The sequence below is a fragment of the Pinus tabuliformis genome, chromosome 5_2, assembly GCF_031772625.1.
Source record: "Pinus tabuliformis cultivar Carrire ecotype Pingquan chromosome 5_2, CPIR1, whole genome shotgun sequence".
Taxonomy (NCBI): domain Eukaryota; kingdom Viridiplantae; phylum Streptophyta; class Pinopsida; order Pinales; family Pinaceae; genus Pinus; species Pinus tabuliformis.
In genome coordinates this window covers 245974648-245997610 of record NC_142306.1, presented here as the reverse complement: position 1 = coordinate 245997610, position 22963 = coordinate 245974648, and the positions used below count along the sequence as shown (strand labels likewise).

The window sequence follows — 22963 nt, the reverse complement described above, 5'->3', positions numbered from 1 at the left end:
AGGAAGTTATGAAATTTTTTGTTGTTTTGTTACAATGATCTGGTCGAATAGCATTTACATTGACAGTAGTATGTTTAAACATATAGTAGACACAGTAACTTATTTAGCCTGGATGGACATGCTCAAATTGTTTATGTTTTGGATGGCATATGATGTTGATCGGTGGCCAACAGACCTGGTTTCCTTTGGGCAGGTTGAGGCCACTGGACATAATTTTGTTACCTGCCTTATATATGATTAATAGAAAAGAAAAGTACTGCCAAGCTTACACACAAAAAAAAAAAATTATCATTTTGATTCATGTTTATGTTGTATTACTAAAATTTATTTTAATTTTATTTTTTAATAAATATAAAAATTAGTTGTCGCACTTGTCATCCCCAACCCGTCATTCCCTGAAAATTTGGGGGTGCACTCTATCTAGTCATCCCAAAAACTCGTCCACCTGTCCCCCCATCCCCACAGCCAATGCATCATAGATTTTAAGGCATCGATCTCACCTCAGTATAGCTTGTCAACCTTCACTTCCATCTTGAATATGGATTGTGAATGTGTAACGACACTCGAACTTGGCTACTCTTTCTCGAGTTCTTTCTTTGACTCCTTTTTTGAGTCTCCTCGATCCCCCAAATTTCCCTCTGATCTGACCTCTGAGTTGGAGTCTCCATCTTCTCCAAATTCAACCTTGTTTGCTAGAGCCACCATAAGGTGGTTCATATTGCAACCGAAATTTGCGAACTACACTTCCAGCCTCAAGAATCTTTCCTCTATCAAATCAGGGTTATTATGAACAAACTTGTCAGCAATGGTTAGGGTTTTGTGACTTCTTGCTTACATCACTTCCTAGGTCCCCTACAACTTCTTGAGATTCCTCAAAGAAACCTGCTCAGAAACCACTATGATTTGTAAACAATCATGGATATTCCACTGAACAACTCATAATAATAGATCTAGTTAAAATAAACTAAAAACCTATACTATGAAGGTTAAATTTCTTTAGATTGCAGAATTATTAATTATTGGTTTGTTGTTTATGTATGAAATAGAGAAAATGCAGAAAATAGAGAACAAGAAGATACAATCACACACCAACCACAATGAACAAAAAAAATGTTCTAGGAAACCCTTAAAAGAGAAACCTAGCTGGAAGGTGAAGCTGCTCTAATCTTTTTTGTCTGGAATGGAAATGATGCAAGTAAAAACGAGAAGGCAATTTCCATGGCGTCACCTTAGACCTATGACCTGATAAGCTATTACAAAATACTAACTCCCTCTATGGCATCCACTCATATCATGGTGGTCAAACAAAGTAGGTCAATTTCACGTGGCTAGCCTCTTTTTCATGAGTAATAGAGATGTGGCATCCACTCATGCCATGGTGGTCAAACATGGTAGGTCAACTTCAAGAAGGCATAACTTTTGCATACAAACTCCAATTGATGTGATTCTTGTATCGTTGGAAATGTCTCTGAGTGCAGAACAATGTCATGGAGTCCAACACTTGAGCAGGAAAGTTTTAGCCCCTAAAAAACATCATTTAAGACCTTCAAATGGCCCCGAAATGTTTTGGACCCCAATTCTCAAAATTGGTTCCTACTGATAAAACTGCTCTTGCAAGTTGATTCCTCCAATTTTTCCCTAAAAGTATTAAGATAGATGACAAATTATATAATGATCCAATCCAAATAATGCAAGCTCAATTCTTAGAGCTTCCTTATCATCTTCCTTTTTACCCTTATCCAAAAGTGAGTTATTGGCAATATGAATTATTTCTAGGGTTGCAAATAGACAAATTCCAACTTCATGCCACAAAATTTGTGCAAGATGGTATTTCCACCAGCTTATTCTACTTCCTTCCCACATAACTTGCAATTCAACTTTTGTCAATTATGCCCATCAGCAGGATCACAATATTCCCACCATAGGGTCCAAAGCTTTCAGCATTTTCTAATAACAATATTAAACCTATAGAAAGAAAAAAAAAAAAGGAAATCAAGATGCAAGAAACAAAAAAACTATAGATTAAAAAACCAGATCTAAATACATGACAGATATCGCACTAAAAAATGACAAGAGGGTAAACTGATGAGCATTGAAAAACCTATCAAAAATCTCAAAAAAACAAAAAACAAGTTTGAAATTGTTATATGTACCTGCAAATACAGAAACAATTGATGGGAATCAATCCCCACTCGACAATAAACCATTGATTGCAAATGAAAACACTCTATTTCTGGTCCTTAGCTCAAAGAAAAACGGGGGAGACCTCCCCTTTGCTCTCAAACCCCTGCACTCCGTTTTGAAAATGAGTTTAAGAAAGTCAATTTTTCCATTATAAAGCAGACTGTCTGCAGAATTCATGATTTTTTCCATCTACTCGCGATTTTTTCTGAAAAAAAATGTGATTTTTCTGAAATTATCCTGATAATTTTCTTGGCAGCAAAAATCACAATTTTTTGCAAGCAATATTATCATCAACTTACACATTGCGATATATCGTGATGTTCACAATATTAATGTGATGTTTACAACACTGATCAAAAGCTTCCAATGAAATGTTCAATAAAAGACTGCATAATAGCATTATACACCATAGGAAATTTCTACTAGAAACCCTCCACCAATTCCTTCTCTGATGCTTCTCTTTTCTGCTTGCCTTCCTTTATCCACTCACAAATCATAATTTTATTTTCCAAAAAGTGAACGTCAAACAACGAAGCTATAGATGCTTCATGAACTACCAATTTAATTTTACAGAAACCAAAAAATCATTAAATTCTCCGTTATCAAAGGGCCAATGAATGCCCCAGACTATAGTACACCAACAAAACAGTTAACTAGACAACCTAAGAACATGGACTTTATTCACAATTGCATAACATAATTGACTTACAACAATTTACCATTATGCTCCCACGTCAGCAATCCTCCCATTAATTGTTGATGCTTGACGAACAATGAAAAAAGGTATCGATAAAGGCTAGGTAGAAAATTAACGATATGTGTCTCAAAATTATTTACATATCAGATATCTGCACTACGTATGCGAATACATCATTGCAAAGGTAATGAAATATATAGCAATGATGAATGAAATCGGAAGTATGTGATGCACGAAAGTTTGTTTTGGTTTTCGAGAAAATTTACAAGTTAATTGACATTTCAATTTTATGATTTATGGCAAAATTCAGATGGAAAAATACTATAATTAAGTTCTTTCACAATGACAGATGTGACATTGCCTAATTTCTCTAAACCCAGATTAATATGTGAAAGGTATTTTGCCAAACTTCAATAATTGTTAGTCAAAGCTTGCTATACACAACATCTGAAACACAAAAGAGACTAACTAAAGATATTCAGTGCCTTTCAATTGTAAGAACCTTAATAGAAAGAATGAGAAACAAGTATAAGATATATTTGCAGAAGATAAAGGGAAAGAACCAACCTCAGATACCATCCTAGGCTCACATGTCAGCAACAAAATATTTGCAAATTGCTGAAGTAATAAATACGCATTCCAATCTCTCACCTGTAGCCTTCCACGAGCTGCAGACAAGGTTTTGGCTGCTCCCAACAGTGACTGAATTGAAGGTTTTAATTTCTCTTCTCTGGCTTGTACCTCTTTTGACATTTCACTCAATGACAGCAAAGCGCTTCCCATTTTCCTCTTCTGTGACTCAAGCTTTCTCTGCATTGCTTCGAGTTCATTTTCCCGGGAAAGAGATTGTTTTCGCACCTGTACATAATACGGTAGCCCCACTGAAGAGTGAAGTAGTAAATTAAGAGCCCAAATACACTGCATGTTTCTCTTAGACATAAAGATTCCTTTGATTGCATACATAAGAAAGATAAACATAATACACAAAATGAAGGCAGGCTTCCAATGCCCAATAAAATCAAGCAACTTTTACCTTCTTCAAAAACTAAGGTTTCTATGCAGAGACGTGCAAAGCCAGACCAATAAAACAATTGACGAAAATTGAAGGAATAAGAATAAGAAAAAGGAGTTTTTCCAAAAGCTAAAGAGTTTTCGTTAGTAAAAGATTAGTAGTACAAAAGTAAGCTCCACTGCACACATTTTGCTCCTTATGAGCTCATCAGTGAATGAAGAAAACCAAGTATAACTAGCATATGAATTGGAGAAAAACTGAATACGACTAACATACGAATGGCCAATTCTTTGAGAAAGAGTGGGACCATATTTTGCCCTGCTTTTTGAAAAATAAAATAAAGATATCAAATGTCAACCTGTTTTTTAAAAAGAGTTAAAATAAAAGGTTGAGACAGTGTTACAAAACTTCTCTCTTCTCCAAGTCATCAACTCACCATAAACTCCCACATAAATTTGGAGTTAGAATGTGTCATATTTCAGCCATTTTTTTAGTTTTTCCATTTTTTTCTCTTTTTTCAATAAAATCCTAAGGCCTAAATAGAACAAATATAGGGGGTGTTACCTGCTCATATGCACATGGCAGGAACCCACAATATAGGGGGTGTTACCTGCTCACATGCACATGGCAGGAAATGAAGACCCCATTGCCCAATGGACAAGAGACCTGCAAAATTTTTGAAGATCAGAAGTCCGGCAGGGCATTTTGCCCCTTTTCTCTCTCTATCTTCTCTCTCTTTTTCTCTCAAATTCCATACCCCTGCAGAGGAATTGTAACAAAATGACACTAGCATGATGAACTTATGTAACAGACTTAGACAACTTGGGACCTGGTTACTAAGGGAGTCCACTCTAGAGTGTTTTTTCACTTGACTAATTATTTTCGCTTTTTAGCGATGAATAACTACCAGAGTTTTTTCACTCATAACCTCCAAAGTTAGAGTGCATCTTAATAGCTAGGCCTTGCGTGAGTTCTAAACTTCAAGTCTAGGGTAAATGTATATTACCATGCTAGATCATATCCAGAGCCTTACGGAACTTGACTAGATATTTTTCGGAATTTTTAAATTAAAATTTCCCACGGGACGGAAATTTTTAATTAATTTTTTATGTAATAATGTAAAAAGTGGTGCTAGGAAATGTTGATGGCATATGAGTACTCAAAATTCATATTCAGAGTGCCAACATTATCCTAGTACCCACTTTGGGATCCAAAAATTAAATATTTCCTCACCAAAATCCAATTTTACTCAAAAGTGAGGAAAAAGAGAAGGAAAAATAGAAGATTAATAAACCAGGAACATTGTAAAGGCATGTTTCAAGTCAAACAAATGTAATACCAGTCAAAGGATGACTTGGCCAGTCAAAGGCTGAGATAGGAGCTGATTTGGAGGCCAAATAAGCCCATGAGTTAAGGGATTTACGACTGCCATCTAAGCTGAGTTGACAGCCAGTCTCGGGGGTCAAGTTCCATGAGAAAACAAGGTAAAGTTCATCATTTAATGCGGATTGGTTTGACTAATTTGTTTGCTGAGATAGCATGGAGTTTAGTGGGGTGTTGTCTTCCCCTTCGCTCCCACTCTTGTACACTTGTCATCCTCACTCAACACACAGCCACCTAAAGTATCTACACAGGCAGCCAGGATGCTATACACAGGCCCTTTGATAGAGAGCTGTTGTAACACTTTGTAACAGCTGGCTAACACTTGGAAGTGGCACAGTTAGGCAGAACAGGTGACAGCTCATACACTGCCTTGTTTTGGATCTCTCCCAGCTGCCCATATGTTGTCTCCCTCACCGATCTACGCTGCCACTTATCAGTCATACGCACAGCAGTATTGGGTTATCTCAGCCACTTCGAATTTCGTGGAGCAGCATTGAGATTATCATTCTCACACTTGTCAACTCTCTTTTCTTTGGGATTGTCTCCCATTTTTGTATAAATAAACCCCCATTTGCTCATTGTGGTATGGTTGGAAGACTAGAGCATGGGAATACTCTACCAATTTGTACTGTCATATTTCTTCATAAATAAAAAGATTTTGGAAGTCACTGGATGGTGTTATTGGCTTGATCATTGTGGAGGGAACCCTTGTTGAGAAATCAATAGGGCAGCTTATTAGGGTTTCTTTAATTTGATTTCTCTTTAACATGACAATTTCTTGTGATTTCTTATTATTTCTTCTTTTATTATTAAGTTCTTATCATCAAGACAATTGTGAGAAGGGACCAACATTCATATCAATACACCATCTGAAGCTAGCCGCAGAGCCTAGGAACCGAGTGAAGGAGGAAAAGGGCCATGTTGTGTCTTTTCTATGACTGTTTGAGCAGGCCGAGGAGTCTTCAAGTGTAAATCTGGGCATTAATTGTGAGTGGTTTGTGGCTGGTTTTCTCGTGTTAAGCCGTAGGTCTCTACAGAAGTCTGGACAGAGGATCGAGCTCTGTTCCACAGTTTGGAGAGGGCTGAAAAGTGTGAACAGGGGCTGTAGATCAGCCCTATTCAGATAATGCTTGATCTTCGGATGGCTTGGAGACCTTTCCATGGACATGATCAATGGCTTCATTTACTTTGAGGACAATGTCTATCCTTATTTTCAATTCAAGGAAGTTTGATATCCCAACCAACTTTATGGTTCTCCTTGAAACATGAAGTCATTTTTATTAGATTTGATTATAATAACAAGGAACTTACTTGTGAAATCGAATCTTCAACTTGATGACGAACTTGTTGCTTCTTACTTTGAATCTTTAAGAAGATCCTTACTTTGGTGAGGGAAGACTGCCTTCTTTGAAATCTTTGCTTCAATAGAGAGAAGATTGCCTTTTGATCTAATCTTCCTTAGATTTGAAGAACTTCCACTTCCTTGGTGATGTATGATTTCTGGAGTGCTTCTAGGGTTTCGGCCTTTCTTTTTGCTTCCTTCTTGAAGCTAATTTCAAGGCTCTTGCTTGGAGTATTCTTCGATTTAGGGTTTCGGTTTGATGAAGATCTAGATCTCTTGCTTGGTGATCTTTGACTTGCTTTGATTCTTCTTTGAAGTTCGACTCTCGTGTGTCTACTTGCTTTCACTACCCCTTCTTGTCTTCAGCACCTAAGCTCTAATACCATGTTGAGAAATCCAGGGCATTCAGAGTTAAGAGATTTCTCTGCTTGATAATTGCTTGTGATATACTTTTACTTCTTAGCTTGTAATCTTTTCTTTGTTAGCTTATTAATGTGTTCTCTTCATCAAGACAATTACCAATATGCACAATAAAAGACAAGTGACACAGTATGTAGGCTTCTCAGCCAGGGCCAAAACCTCTCACCTCTTGAGAGGAAAACCCGATCAAAATTATTCTTCTAGATCTTCAATTGATAAGTACCAAGACCATGACACAGACCCTTGACTCTAGTATCCTCCCAAGAACCTTGTCACTAACCTTTATGCTCTACCTATTCCCTTCCTTGACTTTCTTCTTGATCTTGAACTTCTCTCTTTGGCTCCTTCTAGAGAACCTCGGTCTCTATCCTTCACACTGCCTTTTCTTGACTTGCTCTAGAGAGTCTCAGTCTCTAGGTCTTCAATGGTCTCCTCTAGAGAAACTCGGCCTCTAGATTTCTCTTTCGGCCTCCAGAAGAATCCTTCCCTTTGCTGCCCCAGAAGAAACCCTTCTTCGCACTGCCCCAAAAGAACCTTCTTCGCACTGCCCCAGAAGAAACTCCTTCGATGCCCTATCTTTGCACTTCCCAGAAGAATCCTTATCTTTACACTTCCAGAAGAAACCTTATCTTCACAATACCTAGAAGAATCTTCACTCTATCTTCTTCGCACTTCTCTTGACCCTCTCTTCGCACTTTTGCCTCTCCGAATTCAATTCGAGTTGCCTGATTGAATTATGTTCCTTTAAGTGAGGCTGAGTAGGCTATATATACACTTCTTCATATGACATTTAGGTCAACATGATAGCTGAAGTTAGGTCGACTTCATCTAGAGAGTTCTTCCATCTTTGTAGGCCGACCTGAAGAGGATAGATGACAAGTTCTTGGAGGATACTTTACATAGACAAAATTGACTTTTTACAAAGTGTAACATGACTTCATTACATGACAATGACTCTAATGGGAGTCTTGACTCAAAAACAAAATCCCTTGCTCATGAAACCCATGAAGCAAGTCAATATAATAATTTTATTTTTCTTATTTACATCTCATTACATAAAATCATATTTACATGTCATTATGAAGACCGAACCTAGTTACACTTTTCAACAGAAGAAGGCATCAAAGCAAATCTAGAAGTCAAGATCTATCAAGAAGAAGTCTACAGTATAAAGAAGTCTTGGAATCCTCAAGTCATCTCAAGAGACCTCAAAGACCTTACTCAAGTCGAAGAACTTATACATCAAGTTCCTTTCTAGAGAAGCAAGACCAAGGACGTTGTCATCAAGATTCTAAGGCTACCTCCCTCTCATTGAAGCAAGGTACTTACCATTGAAGACATTATCAAGAAGTTATCATTGATCATCATCAACAAAGACATCACCATCAAAAGATTTAAAGTGGTCTCCTTCTTTGTGGAGTCGAGGATCACTCTTGAAGAGATCTATCTTCATCAAGGAGAAGTTCTCTATCATCTTTACTATCATCAAATTCAAGGAGGCATCAAGTGGAAGAAGCATCTTAACAAGTAAGTATATTCATGTCCACATTTGAATCTGTCAAAATGTCTTTTTGCAAGGAAAGCAACAAATTGGTTGGGGCTTCAAACTATCTTGCATGGAAGAAGAGGACAGATCTAAATCTCATTGAAAATGAGGTCATGGATCATGTCAAAGGATCTATCACCAAACCAGTGAAAGAAGATGCTCAAGAACTTGCAAAGTATATGAAAGGGGAAGTTAGGGCTCAAAGGATTCTCATAGAATCCATCAAGGATCCCCTCATTCCATATGTATCAAAACTAGAAACTTCAAAAGAAATTTATGACAAACTGGTAGAGTTGTATTCCGTAAGCACTGTAGGAGAAGTCATCTCATTAAGGCAAGAACTCTACAAGCTAAAGATGTCAAGAGAAGAAGGAATAGCCTCATACTTTATGAGGATATCTGAAATCAGGGATCAACTTCAAGATTTGGGAGAAGTCATGTATGATAGAGAAATGACCATAGTGGTACTAAATGCACTACCGGAGGACTGGGGTAACTTTACTTCAAGTATTTATGGGAAGAAAGAAGCTATTCCATTCCAAGATTTATGGTCACTATGCAAGATTGAAGAATCTAGGCTAAAAGCCAAATCTGATGTAGGATCAGGTGAGCAAAATCAAGCTTATGCTACAATGACAAAAAGAAAGGAAAATTTTGGAAGGTTTAGTTCTCAAAAAAAAAAAGAAGAACATGGCTAACATTCAATGCTATGGATGTCAAGAATATGGGCATTACAAAAGAGATTGTCCTAAAATCAAGAAGAACAATAACAAAAGACGAAGAGAAGAAGCCCATATCATCGAAGAAGTGGAGGAAGCTAAAAGAAAGAAATCCAAGAAAGAGGAAGTAAAAGATCTCTATTATGATTGAGATAGTCTTCCTCACCTAGCTCTTTTCAAGTTATGTTTTCAAGTTTTCCTGTTGTAAAGTATAACTATTAGGAACCATTAGAAGCATGATAGTATGCATCATGTTAGGAAATGGTATCATAAGAAGCATTAGAAGCGAGGGCTCGTGACATCATCATAGGGAAGCATGAATGATAGCTGAAGTAGGTCTCTGAAAGAATATAGCTCTTGGTAACCTCATTTGAAGCACTTATGGGAAAAAGAAAAGGGAAGTCATCTGGTACAAAGCTCATCATACATCAGTTAAGAAGAAACATCTATTGAATGAGGATACTTAGGATCCTCTATTGGAATCTTCATTGGAAGATTCACCAAACAAAAGGGAGCAAGTGTTTCATCAAGAATTTCAACTTGGAGAAATACATGATATGATAAGCAGGTCAAGGGATTGAAGTTTTCAATCACAGAAGTTGTTGAAGGAAGATGACCTAAAAGAAGAATGAGGTATGTATGCTTTTATTTGATAATTTGGAGTCATGTCATATGGTTGCGGATAACATGGATAAATGCTCTACTTCGAGAGCATGATCAAAAGGAAAGGATCTCCTCCATTGAAAAGATGCAGGAAGGCATGGGTCACACATTGACTAGATGAAATCAACATAATATGTCCTCATATGAAATATGAGGTGGTTGAAATTAATTGGAGGAACTATGATTAGAAGTTCCTGAAAGAAAATGTGTGAAGAAAGAAAGAAAGGAAGAGATCGTGAAATATGCAACTATGGAGAAGGCAATCAACATCCAAGGACTGAAAGGTTTGACTATGATATCTCCATGAAAGATATGAAGACTCTGATGAAGTCCGGAAAAAGAAAGAGACCCTTGACAATATATATCTTTTGGAGATGTGTCAATATGTATGCAGGGTGTTGATGCAAGCCGAAAGATGTCATGATAACAGACCATCACAAAGATAATTTTGATTTACTGTTCATTCCTTATTTTTGAATGATATATGGATGGGCTTATGCAGAGCTGCCAAGGGAAGATCTATGGATATCTTCACCACTGATGTCCATGTAATAGGATGAAAGATCCTTAAGGAAACATGGCATGAAGAAGGCAACACGGCATGAAGGAAGGCCAGATATGATCTGATGGATCACTTTCCAATGAAAGGAATAACGACATGACTAATTCATGGATGAAAGTGATGGATGGTCTGTGCCCTACGAAAAAGTCCCAAAACATGAAGACTCTTGAATAAAGAAGAGAAGCTCATGACATCGTAAGGATCAGTTCTTCAAGCAGCTGGTTGTCCCATCATCTCCACCTAAGGAGTTGTTACAGGTCCCTAATTAAGAGCGAGCATGGAAACAAGTTTCTTACTTGGTAGAAACTTGGAAGCAAATTCCTAAACCAAGAGGGAGCTTAGGTACATTCCTTCCATAGGAATGAGTACATTCCTTCATTGGAATAGGTATGTCCTCCCTAATTAAGAGGGAGAGATAGACACATCATTCTTGTCTTCACTTGGGAAGATAGAATGGAGGATTGGGTAAACATCTGGCATCTGATGCTCTTTAAGGATGAATTAGGGCATCCAAGATAAGAATAGCCGTAGAGGACCGATATTCTTTGAGGACTGGAAATCCGAGATAAGAATAGTCCTGGTGGAACACACCCTGAGAACCCGAGTGGGGTATGTTCCGAGAGAGACAATGATGAGAGTGTCTATACATCATTGGTCTCGCCAACATTGAGCTCAAATCTTGTGGAGAGATAGAGTTGTTAGTCAAGGCCTTGCTATGTGACAATGTTGGTTGATATGATGCTATACAGATGGCTTACAAATCCAACTCTTCTTGTGAGAATTCTTCAGATTGAGAATGTCCAAGTACCATTATGAATACCTAACTAGTTAAAAGGGAGTGTTGAAAAGTGTAACTAGGTTTGGTCTTCATAATGACATAAGTAATTGTGATTTTATGTAATTGATGTAAAGAAGAAAATAAAATTATTTTTGTAGTACTTGAATCATGGGTTTCATGATCAAGGAATTTTATTTTAGTTAAGGTTCCCATTGTGAACCTTTAGGTTTTGTCATCAAGTCATAAAAGTCAAATTGAGTCAATGTCATGTATGAAGGACCCTTCGTGGGCATGTTACATATCGTTGGACATTGGATAAACCAACGCTCGCCATGTGTTTCATGACATGGACTAACCACCTCTCGTGGATCCTTATCTCTGGCGATGTGATCGTTGAGTCATTGACTAACACTTGCGGGTTTTGGTCTAACGGCAATCGAGATTCCCAACAAGTGGTATCAAAGCATAGGTCACGAGTTTGATACACACTCGGCTTGCGTTGGGGGGAGATTGTTGGACATTGGATAAACCAATGCTCCCCGTGTGTTTCACGACATGGACTAACCGCCTCTCATGGATCCTTATCTCTGGTGATGTGATAGTTGACTAAAACCTATGGGTTTTGGTCTAACGGCAATCATGATTCCCAACACATATTTGTATGAGTCATTAAAAGAATAAAAAGGCCCTCCAAGACCAAGCTCAAGCACCTCCTACAAGTCGGCTTCAAGAAGGAATAATGAAACCTCTCCAAAGGACATGTCGGCCTAGATCTTTGTCAAGTCAGCTTATATACATGGGAAAATCACTATAAATAGGCAGCTCGACTCTCATTTGGAAGCAAGCAATTCGGTCAAGAACAAGTCTGCAACAAGAAGTGCGAAGATCACTTGGGAAGGAGCCTCATCACCAGCGAAGAGAGAAAAAGGAAGAGCGAAGTCTTTAGCATCGATTTTGGATCTGTTTAGGGCCACTTTGATATCACACGTGCAAAGAAGAGAGGGATCATTTGCTGCAGAAGAAGCCGAGAAGAATTGCAGTCCTCTTGGGTAACCGAATTTGGAGAAGGACAAGTCAAAAGAGAAGCCAAGTTAAGCTAGAAGGAGACTCTATCCTAAGCGAAGGAATCAAGGGCATTATCTAGAAGGTGACACTTTCCAAGAAGTTGCAACTAGGGTTTCTGAATTAGGGTCGAAGATTGCAGACCTAAATCAAGGGGCCGAAATTCTGAAAGGTAGTCGAGAAGGAGGAAGAAATAAGAAGGTTGACTATCGTTGACTCAAAGGAACTCGTCAAGGAAGCTTTGAGACTTGGTCTTGGAGAGGCAAATAGGTCAAGGGTCTTGGTCTTGGTGTTCGTCAATTGAAGTCTCTATAAGAAGAAGAATTCGTTTGGTTTTTCCTCTCAAGTGGGAGAGGTTTTGGCCCTAGCTAATAGCCTACATTGTGTGTCTCTTGTCTCAAAAATTGTATATGCTTTGGTAGTTTTTTGATGAAGAAGAACATGATAATAATTTAACAAAAGAGAAGAGCCTAATCAAAGTTACTTGGGAGCGGCAGCGGGAGCAACATTTTCAGAAGCTCCCGGTTTGGGAGCGATTCCAAGAGCGTTTTTTATATAATATATATTTTTTTATATTTTTTATATTTTGATGCATATATGTCAACAAAAGCATGTAGAATGATGAATTAGATATAAAAAAACATTAAAATAGGAAGAAGAGAAATAAATAAAAAATAAAAAAAAATTAATTAAAAAAAAAAAAAAAACATAGATTGAACCAAATAACAACAATCATCTAGAAGTTATAATCTTCATCAACCACATCCACAAGTCAGTAACATAGTAACATACAACATATTGAGTCTCATGATTCATCAATCTTAAAGTTTCAAGCTTTCAAAATTCAATATATAACATTTATCATCATTGATCACCAAAGTTGTACTTGTAAGCTAAGTGTAACCATTACAACAAATAATATCTAACATGAAATGAAATGTTAAAAAATGAAATGAAATGAAACAACATTCAACTTTCACAAACCATCATATTCATAATTCATTGCTAATGAGTTATAATTGCCAACTTCAAACTTCAAACTTAAATTGTCATATATTGTTTACAAAAAATATCATAATAAATATGAAAGAGTCAATAGTTATAAAAACTACTGATATTGAGGGAGAGGAACAATGGAAGTGGATGTGATGGTGGCAGCGCAGGGTTTGCAAGATGCAGCATACTCGAATCCTCACACCCTCTCGATCCATAGCCCTTTCCTCTCCATAGCAGGGATTTCTCCACAAGGAATTGCTTTGATCGTAGTTGCAGAGAGTCAGAGGGATATCGCAACACAAGATGGATCAAACGATGGACATGGGGGACGTAGCTTGGTATCAGATCTGGATCCGTCCTAGAAAGAAGAGTACCTTGAACAGAAGTCGATGCCTAGATCTACTAATCCAACAGGTGCGGTACTAATTCGATCAGATCGTAGAGGAAAGCTTTGGAAAATGGTAGGCGACGAGCAAGGGGTCGATGCCATTTGGATTTACAGAGGGAGATCTGATCTGCAGCTAAATTATGAAGCGGCTTCAAAGGATCTTGCGCCGGAAATTATGGATAGCCTCAAGACAAGGCCTTTTGCCCAGATCCACAAGCTCGATTACTTCGATTTCGGTCAGAATGGGGCCGGGAACAACTGTAAGAGACAATACACTGAGGGGGTCAAAATTACCGATTCCAATCTTAATGTCGTCCGCAAATAGGCCAAAAACTGTGATTGCCTTCAAGAAAGCGTTGTGAATGGGTTAGATGATGGCCCTATTGATTTGGGTGAGGAAAAATCCCCACTAACTACCATTCAAACAACAGACAAAAAGGCGACAGAGTATTTATGCGATCCCAAAAAGCACGGCTCTGCAAGGCCAGCTCTGATGCTTCAAGCAAAGGTATGGGATACGCATTGCTCAGATCTATCACACCCAACACATCTTATAACAGATCGACCTCTGTCAAGGACAGATCCACCCACCACAGATCCGAATCTGATACAAATTTTTATTAGAACTCTGCAAGGAAGGACGGTCTGCATGCGGATCTGGAAAAGGAAGCGGATACAAGAATTAAAGCATGAAATCCAAGCGCATATAAGCATATTAGTTAGTATGCAAAGCTTGATATATGCAGGATATATTTTGCAGGACAATCACACTCTACAGGACTATGGAATTGACTCAGATTCAACCATCATCCTCAACCTGCGACTGCGTGGGGGACGCTCTGGACCCAACACAAAGGGAACAGGCTCTTTTAAATATGTGGTCAAAGGGAAGGCTGAAGCCCAAACCAAACCAATGCCACCTCCAGAACTACTGGGACCCTACATCGTGGAGCAAAAATCCCAGATACCAGCCTTGATAGTCTCTTTGCTTGAGGTAAATGAGATTTATGCAGAATTCTACATAAAGCTGTTATATGCAGATTTAATGGCTTTTGGCCTAAATCAGATGCTTTACATCAATGGGTTTTTTCCACTTGGACAATGAACTGTGATATCCATCTATGTTCCGAGGGGGTTTTTATTGTCAAATTCGACACTGTCAAGGATAAGGATTATGCCCTCAATGAGGGACCATGTTCTGGGGGCAATGCAGGACTATTCATGATCCCTTGGTTCCCAGGTTTTGATGCCACTACTATGGTGGTTTCTAAAATGCATGTATGAGTTAGAACTTAGAATACACAATCTTCCACTACACTTCTAGCATCACAAAGTATTAGAAGGAATTGGGAATGCACTAGGCAAATTTCTCAAGATTGATGCAGACAGAGTTACAAGAGGTATATTTACCTTTGCCAGAATATGCGTTGAAGTAGATCTTAGTCAAGGCTTACCTGACAGCATTATTATGATCCATAACAATATACAATGGATTCAACCACTAGATTATGAAAACACAGCATTCCATTGCCGTGGCTGTCAACAAACAGGTCACCTTCACAGTGCATGCCCACAAGCTAAAAAAGATCCCAAAAGAAATAAGAAACAATCTCAAAAACCAAAAGGTTGGCAACACACTGAGCCCCGAGAAGAAACAACAGAAGAAGAAGAGACAACTGAAAACAAAGCAGACAATAATCTGCAGAATGAACAGATCAGCGCACAAAAGGACAAGATAAAGGACAGCTCCGCATTAATTCAAAGGCCAAGCAATCCTCCACAGCGAATTGAGCAGCACACAACAAGAAAAGAAGTAAGTGGCAGCAAACAAAATCATGGATCAGAGGAATCGAACTCTGGCAAAGAACAAACTAATACCAATATGAATCAAATGACTATTGTATCTTCCACTCCCAACGCAAGTGGTTGGCGAAAAGTGGAAAAGAAGAAAGGTAGGAAAGAATAGATTAGTTTTTATGGATTCTGAGAAATCAGAACCTGCTATTATTGCATATGCTCATTAGCATCTACAACATGTAATTTTGCTCTTTATGAATAAAATTATGATTTTTCCAGGGGAAAAAAAGTTATAAAAACTACTAGAAACTAGAAAAGACAAGTAAATCTATTATCTATTGCTAATCCTTGGGCCTCTTGCCGCCATGAGAAATGTCTAATTTTTTAGTCTTGTTGGAAAATCATGATCTTTGTCATTAATATCACCCTCTAAGCATTAATATCCAGAGGTATCTTTGTCATTACCTTTGGATCTGTATAGGGATCTTTGTCATTAATATCACCCTCTAAGAATTAACATAAGATAGAAAAAGCATAGCATGTCAAGTCAAGATTTTGTTTGAGTGATCCATACATCTTTAGGAGGGTCATGATAGAGGAGTTCGACAACCAATGTCACTAACATCAAGGTACATAGAGGGATTGGTGCTCTTGATTAAATACGAGTTCCATACCCTAATACATGACAAAATCCAATGGAAACATTGCAATCCCCCCAATCCTGAAATCTTGAAAAACTGATAAGTCTGCTGAATTTTGAAGGAAATCTAAAATTCTACTTTCTCCATATGAAATCCAATGAGGTCGGAACCACTCTCAAACATCTTGAGTCATTTCATGGTAATGTTAAAAATTTAAGTAAAGGGATAAAAATGAAGATTAAGGAGAATGTCTCTTTTATCATTCACAAGCAGTTATCATTAAATAGAGAAATCACCTAATCTTGATGCCCTAGATTTCTCAACAAACTTCTCCTGAGGATGATCTGAAAGAAGCTCAGAGGATACGATCTGAGGCTCGATTAGAGACTTGGACAAGATTAGAAACTTTTCGACATTCTCATTAATGAAACCTTGATCTTTTGACCTTTTACTGAGATTAGGTCTTCTTGAGGCCCGAATTAGGGCTTCCTTTTCCTCACATCAGGGTTGCTTTTCACCCATGGCTCTGAAACAATGTTGATTTTCTAGTAGCATACAAGACTAGAATAATTTTCAAATTGATAACTACTTCCAAGGATACATTTTGACTTCTTTAGAACATTCCAATCTTATACTTGAAAATTTCAACCATTAACATTAAGATCCATAGAGCAGTAAAGATCACAATAAGACAATGAACAAGAGACACCAAAATTACTTTGGGAAAACCCCACTCCAAGGGGGAAAACCAAACAACCTTTCCTTATGAGAGAATGTCCAATTCAATCCAATTTGTACATGAAAATAGCATATATTTGACAAGATTACATAGACAAATATTGACCAACAAGATGACCTCCCACAAGTGCCAAGCCAACCCTCCAATATCCAATACATAGATCCCTTCAATTCTATCCATAATGAGGTCTGTAATTAGATCTATCATAGGACTCCAAGAGGGCCAACCTTCAGCCTTTTCTTCAGGGTCAGAACTCGAATGATACCCCAAACAATATTGCCTCATGTCTGCATTGTTCCACATAGAGAGTATGCCTCAGACCTTCGCATGGTTCCACAGAGAGTATGCCTCAGAGCTTCACATGGTTCCACAGAATCATGGTGAGATCTGAATCTGCTTTTGGAGGAGAGTGAATAGGCTCAATTTATAGTGATTCATCCATTCGAAGGGGTGTGTCTCTTGGGCAAGCCGACTTGATCTTGGAGGGGCCGACTTGAACACTTGTGGGGTAAATATAATTTCATTTTTTCTCTTTTGATTTTATCGATGAAAATACCGACCAAAGCTACCAATTTCCAACAATAAACAAGGGAGTTAATTTCCTCATTTGATCATTGTCGCACTTGGATTATTACAACTCTTCATTAGTGATATTTTTCTTTAATATGCAATGGAGGCCTAGTTGAGCGATTTTCTTGGGTGGATGTTATGATGTGATATGCTCTCTTTTCATGGATGCTTATGGTGGATCTTGGATGTTGCATGGTGGAGTAAGTTAGTTTATTTGCTTTATCTTCGTTTTATGTTCTATGACGTGTATGTTGTTGCACTAAGTTAGTTTATTTGGTATTTGCTTCATTGTCCATTGTTGAGCTAAACCCTTTCTCCAAGTATTTGAGGAATAAAGACAGGTTTTTCTTTTCCTTAATCATTCGAAAAATTCAGAACCTAGATTGCAAACGCTAGGGTAAGTTCGTTTGTTGTTGTTTTGTTTGAATTTAGAACCTTTACAAAATAAACACTAGAATAGTTTGTATTCTAGACTCCATTTACCCTAGATTGATGTTGAGAAATGTAACTAGTATCGATCTTCTTAATTGTATTTGAGTCATGATGTAATGTATTTGTCAAAAGAAAGAAAATGAAAAATTATTGTAAAAGAAAAATTATTCATAAGCATGGGATTCACGCTTTATTTATTTTGTTACTAGGTCTAACCACCCATTTTTTGCTTCTAGGGTTTGTGTCATGTGTCATTGTCCAAGTCATCATGTAATACACCCTTCTTGGGCTTCTTATGTCAAGAAAGGATTATTATTTTTATGTAATTGGTCAAGTAAACACTCCTCCACCAAGTTGGCCTCAAGTGCAGTCAAGTCGGCCTAAAAAGGGATGATCCAAGCACTATACACAAGAAGGAACTCAACCTCATTTGCTCACTCACTCATCAAGTTTGATCCGCAGTTGCAAGTGGAAGAAAACAAGTGCGACGTACCTAGAAGAAGAAGGATAATCATAGCGAAGAAGAAGGAGACACTTATTTGGCAAAAGGAAGCCAAATTCTCTCTTTTTTGAAGAAATTTGAACCCCCACTCTGGTTATCAGTTTTCCTTATCACTCCATGCATTTGGTTTTAAATCCAAGCATGATAAAAATTCTAAAATCTGGAAATGACAATATTTTTCTGAAAACACAAATTTAGAGATTTTACAACTTCTGAAATTGCAGAAATAAAACACAGCAAAATTATGACAGCCACACACAGAAAATAACTCAGTGATTTTTGGTCAATGTGACCCTATAAAAACCCCCTACAACTCTTGGGGAAAACCAGTTTGAGAACTCTTCTTTATTTCTGAAAATGCTTTTACAAAGAAACTGAAATACACAGTAAAAATTCCAGCGACCACAAATTACAACTTATCTCGATTTTCGTGCTTGAACTCCACCTCGAAAATCGTGCCAATCAGCGAACAGCCAAAACAGAAATTTTAACAACAATAAAACAGCATTAAATGTTGTATGGCCAGCCTCGAAAATGTGCCCAGAACTTGTATGGACCGTACAGATTTCAGCAGTACATCTACCTCGAAATTCATGCCCTTGCTAGTGTCCCTCTTCCTTGATTTTTGTGCTATCCCTCTTCCTTGATTTTTGTGCTATCCCTCTTCCTCGATATCTGTGCCTTTCTCCTGCTGTATAATTTTGCCTTAGGATGTGCGCCAATAAATGTTGCTGCCAAGATTTGATGAAATGTCTTCTTGCTTCTCTCCTTCATTTCCTCACTGCTCAGAAATTTTCTCCTTGCTCTCTCTTCTCTTTCTCTCAAATGCTCATGAAAGAATGAATTGATTTTTTCCTCTTCTCTTCTCTTTTTAATCTCCAAATGACCTTTTGGGTTACCCTAAGATCTAATGGCTAAGATTCATTTAGATCTAGGGATGAGAATAAATGTGCATTTAATTCTCACTTTCTATTTTTTAACTCACCCACTTAAATAAAGACCCACTTAGCCTTAGCCCAGGGGGCTTTGGATTGATGGTGAATGGGTGAACTATTAAGGCACTCCTTGTGACAGGTCACTAGTTCAAATCCCCTTGGGTGCTTACCTACCAAAAAAAAAAAGGGACCCACTTAGCCTTTTATTTCCATAGTCACTTTTTCACTTTCTAATTCTTCATTGACTTTAATAAAGTCACCTTTAAATTAGAATGTAACTTTACCACTATAAAGTCACTTTTAAATTAGAATGTAACCTTACCACTTATAAAGTCACTTTTAAATTAAATTGACTTTATCACTTATAAAGTCACTTTAGGAGAAAAGTAAAAAATAAATTTGAACACTTTTCCCTAGGCCAAAAATCAAAGCCTTAGGGAACCACTTGTCCTCTGGTACCCAAATTTTAACACTCCCTCTTACCGAGGAAAGTGTTCCTCACCACTCCCATCTTGTCTCTGAAGTAGACATGCTTTCCCCGTGGTAAGGCTTTGGTGAAAATGTCCGCTACCTGCTCATTTGTGGAAATGTACTCAAGCTTGACAGTGCCCTTTTGGACATAGTCTCTAATGAAGTGATACTTGATCTCAATATGCTTTGACCTGTCATGAAAAACTGGATTCTCCGTGAGATTTATGCAACTCTGATTATCACAATAAATTACTGAAGGTCTCAATCCCTGACCAAATAGACCAAACAAATTGTGAAGCCATATGGCCTCACAACTAGCCAAACTAGCAACCATATACTCTGCCTCAACTGAGCTCAATGCAACTGACTGTTGTTTCCAGCTAATCCACAACACAACTGCCGAACCCAACCCAAAACAGCACCTGGAAGTACTCTTCATATCTGAAGCACAACCTACCCAATCTGAATCCATGTACCCTGCCAGTCTCAGTCCATCACCTTGTCTATAATCAAGACCAAAATCCACAGTCCCCTGCAAGTAACGAAGAATGTGTTTTGCAGCCACCCAGTGCACTCTCCTGGGCTCACACATGAACTGACTCATAGTGTTAACTGCAAAACATATGTTTGGTCGAGTGTTGACCAAATACATCAAACAACCAATCAACTATCTGTATAGAGTAGGATCCACCAACTCGGAATCAGAAGCGTGAAGCTTCTTCTAGTTAGTGATCATAGGAGTAGGCATGGGTTTGTTGTCCTCCATGTGAAATCTGCTAAGAATATCCACAATGTACTTCCCTTGTCCCAGGAAGAAATGCCCCTCCTCCTGCCACACCTCCAATTCCATAAAATAATGCATCAAGCCGATATCCTTCATCTCGAACTCTGAAGCAAGATCTCTCTTGCAGCCCTCAATGAGTCTCTCTGCATCAGTGATGACCAATTCATCAACATACAACACTAGAATGAGAGGCTCCTCACCCACCACAATGAAGTATAGGTTCAGGTCAACCTCACTCTTTGTGAAACCCAACTGTTGCAAGTATGTGTCAATCCTCGAGTACCAATCTCTAAGAGCTTGCTTCAAGCCATAGAGTGCCTTTTTAAATCTGCACACATGGGACTCCTTCCCATGCACCTCAAAGCCCTACGGCTGCTCAATATAAACCTCCTCTTGAATGAAGCCATTGAGAAATGTGGTCTTCACATCCATCTGGTGGATCTTCCAACCCATCTCTGCTGCAATCGATATAATGGAGCGAATAGATGTATACCGAGCTACGGGAGCGAAGGTCTCCTCATAGTCAACTCCCTCTACCTGTGAGAACCCTCTCGCCACAAATCGAGCCTTGAACTTCTCGATGCTACCATCTGCAGCATGCTTTATCTTGTAGAGCCATCTAGAAGTAACAACTGATTTACCTTCAGGCCTCGACACTACCTCCCAAACATCGTTCTTCATAATAGAAGAATACTCCTCCATCATGGCCTCTCTCCAGACCTATTGGCTCGCTGCCTCCTCATAACTAAAAGGCTTGGAGTCAACAATGCTTGTTACCAATGCCATGTAACTACAGAACCGCTTAGGTGGTTTACTCTCTCTAACCTGTCTCTTTGGCCCAGCAACTGATGTGGCCTCGCACAAGGTATCTTGAAGCCACTTGGGCTTCCTCTTCCCTGAGCATACTTCTCCCACCGGAGTGAAAGAATCCTCATCATCATCAGAAGCCTGAACTCCTGAAGGCCTGCCAACTGACCTCATGCCTGAATCTGTGCCTGTAGATGCTGAAGTACCGTGTGAACTGTCCATTAGTGGACTACCTGTGAACTGCTCTGCGGACTGCCCTGCATGTTGCCCGAAGAACCACCCACCTGACTCTGAGAGCCACTACTCACTGATGGACCTGACACTATAATCAGCAATGTTGTGAAAAGCACGAGCAGGATTAAATCGGCGCGAGGAACGAATCGGAAAAAATTGGAAAAATCGGGAAAAAAGCATTTGGTACAAAAATATTCATTTTTTTCATTTTTTTTCAATTTTTTTAATATCTAAACCATCTACAACATAAAATAAATACATTGACACATAAATATGATAAAAAAACTAATATATAAGATGTTTAATATCATTTCTAGCGCTAAAATCACACATAACATTGAATCATGTCCTGAATAGTAAGTCCTGACTCCTGAGTCCCAACTCAGCCTCAAAATATCAACAAAAAATATGATAATGTATCTCATCATGTCATAATGTCATATACAATAAAATGAAAGTCTAATCCTATTGATTTCCTCTGCCCCTCTTGCGAGAAAATGTCACAGCTTTCCCTTTCCCTCTAGATGTAGATGTTGGTGCCTGTGCTGGTGGAAATGGAAGTGGAGTCTGATGTGCTCTAGAAGCTGAAGAACTAGAAGTAGGAGCTACAGGAGGTAGACCACGTCCTCTACTGGTGGCAGTGGTAGCCCGGGTAGGCGGTGTCACCTCCTCCTCCTCCTCCTCCTCCTGCTCCTCCTCCTCCTCCACCTGCTCCTCCTCCTGCTCCTGCTCCTCCTCCCCCTCCACTACATCCTGCACTAACCAATCATCAGTAGAATCCATGAGAGGCCTCTCGGCCTCAACCCTCCATGCAGCAGTGGTGTCAATCCCATCCAATGAGATGGCATCCACATCAGGTGTCCTCTCAAGTTGCCTCACCCACAATCGAAGATTGTAGTAGACGTAGACCATGTCATTAAGTCGCTAGGACTCCAACCTGTACAAAGATCATGAAATAATAATTAATAATTAATATTATAAAAAAAATATTGTTTAATGAATTCAAAAATTTATTTGGAAATTTGCAATATTTTAAATGTTTAAGTGTTAACCTGTTGCGCTTCTTGTTGTGTATTTTTTCAAATACACTCCAGTTACGCTCACATCCTGAGGAGCTGCATGTTTGGCTGAGGATGTGTATGGCAAGCTTTTGTAAAAGGGGTACTCTGCCACCATACATTTTCCACCATGCATCTACAACAAAATTACAAATAAAATTTTAAATAAACATAAGAAAAAAATGGAATTTAAAGAGACAATGAAATTTGAAACAAAGTTACAAACTAAAAAATACCTGGC

The 22963-nt window shown here is 38.4% G+C and overlaps 1 protein-coding gene across 3 annotated transcripts in view; it reads right to left on the bottom strand.

Moving 5' to 3' along the window:
- LOC149158456 (UV radiation resistance-associated protein) overlaps positions 1-22963 on the bottom strand; it is a 165617-nt gene that overhangs the window by 105747 nt on the left and 36907 nt on the right. Inside the window, exon 2 of one of the 3 annotated variants that reach the window (XM_089436227.1) lies at positions 3449-3739. In XM_089436227.1, the coding sequence (XP_089292353.1) occupies positions 3449-3739 (291 nt within the window). Of the gene's footprint in view, positions 1-3448; positions 3763-22963 lie in introns of all 3 variants that reach the window. The other 2 variants (XM_089436228.1, XM_089436229.1) reach the window with 2 other exon arrangements.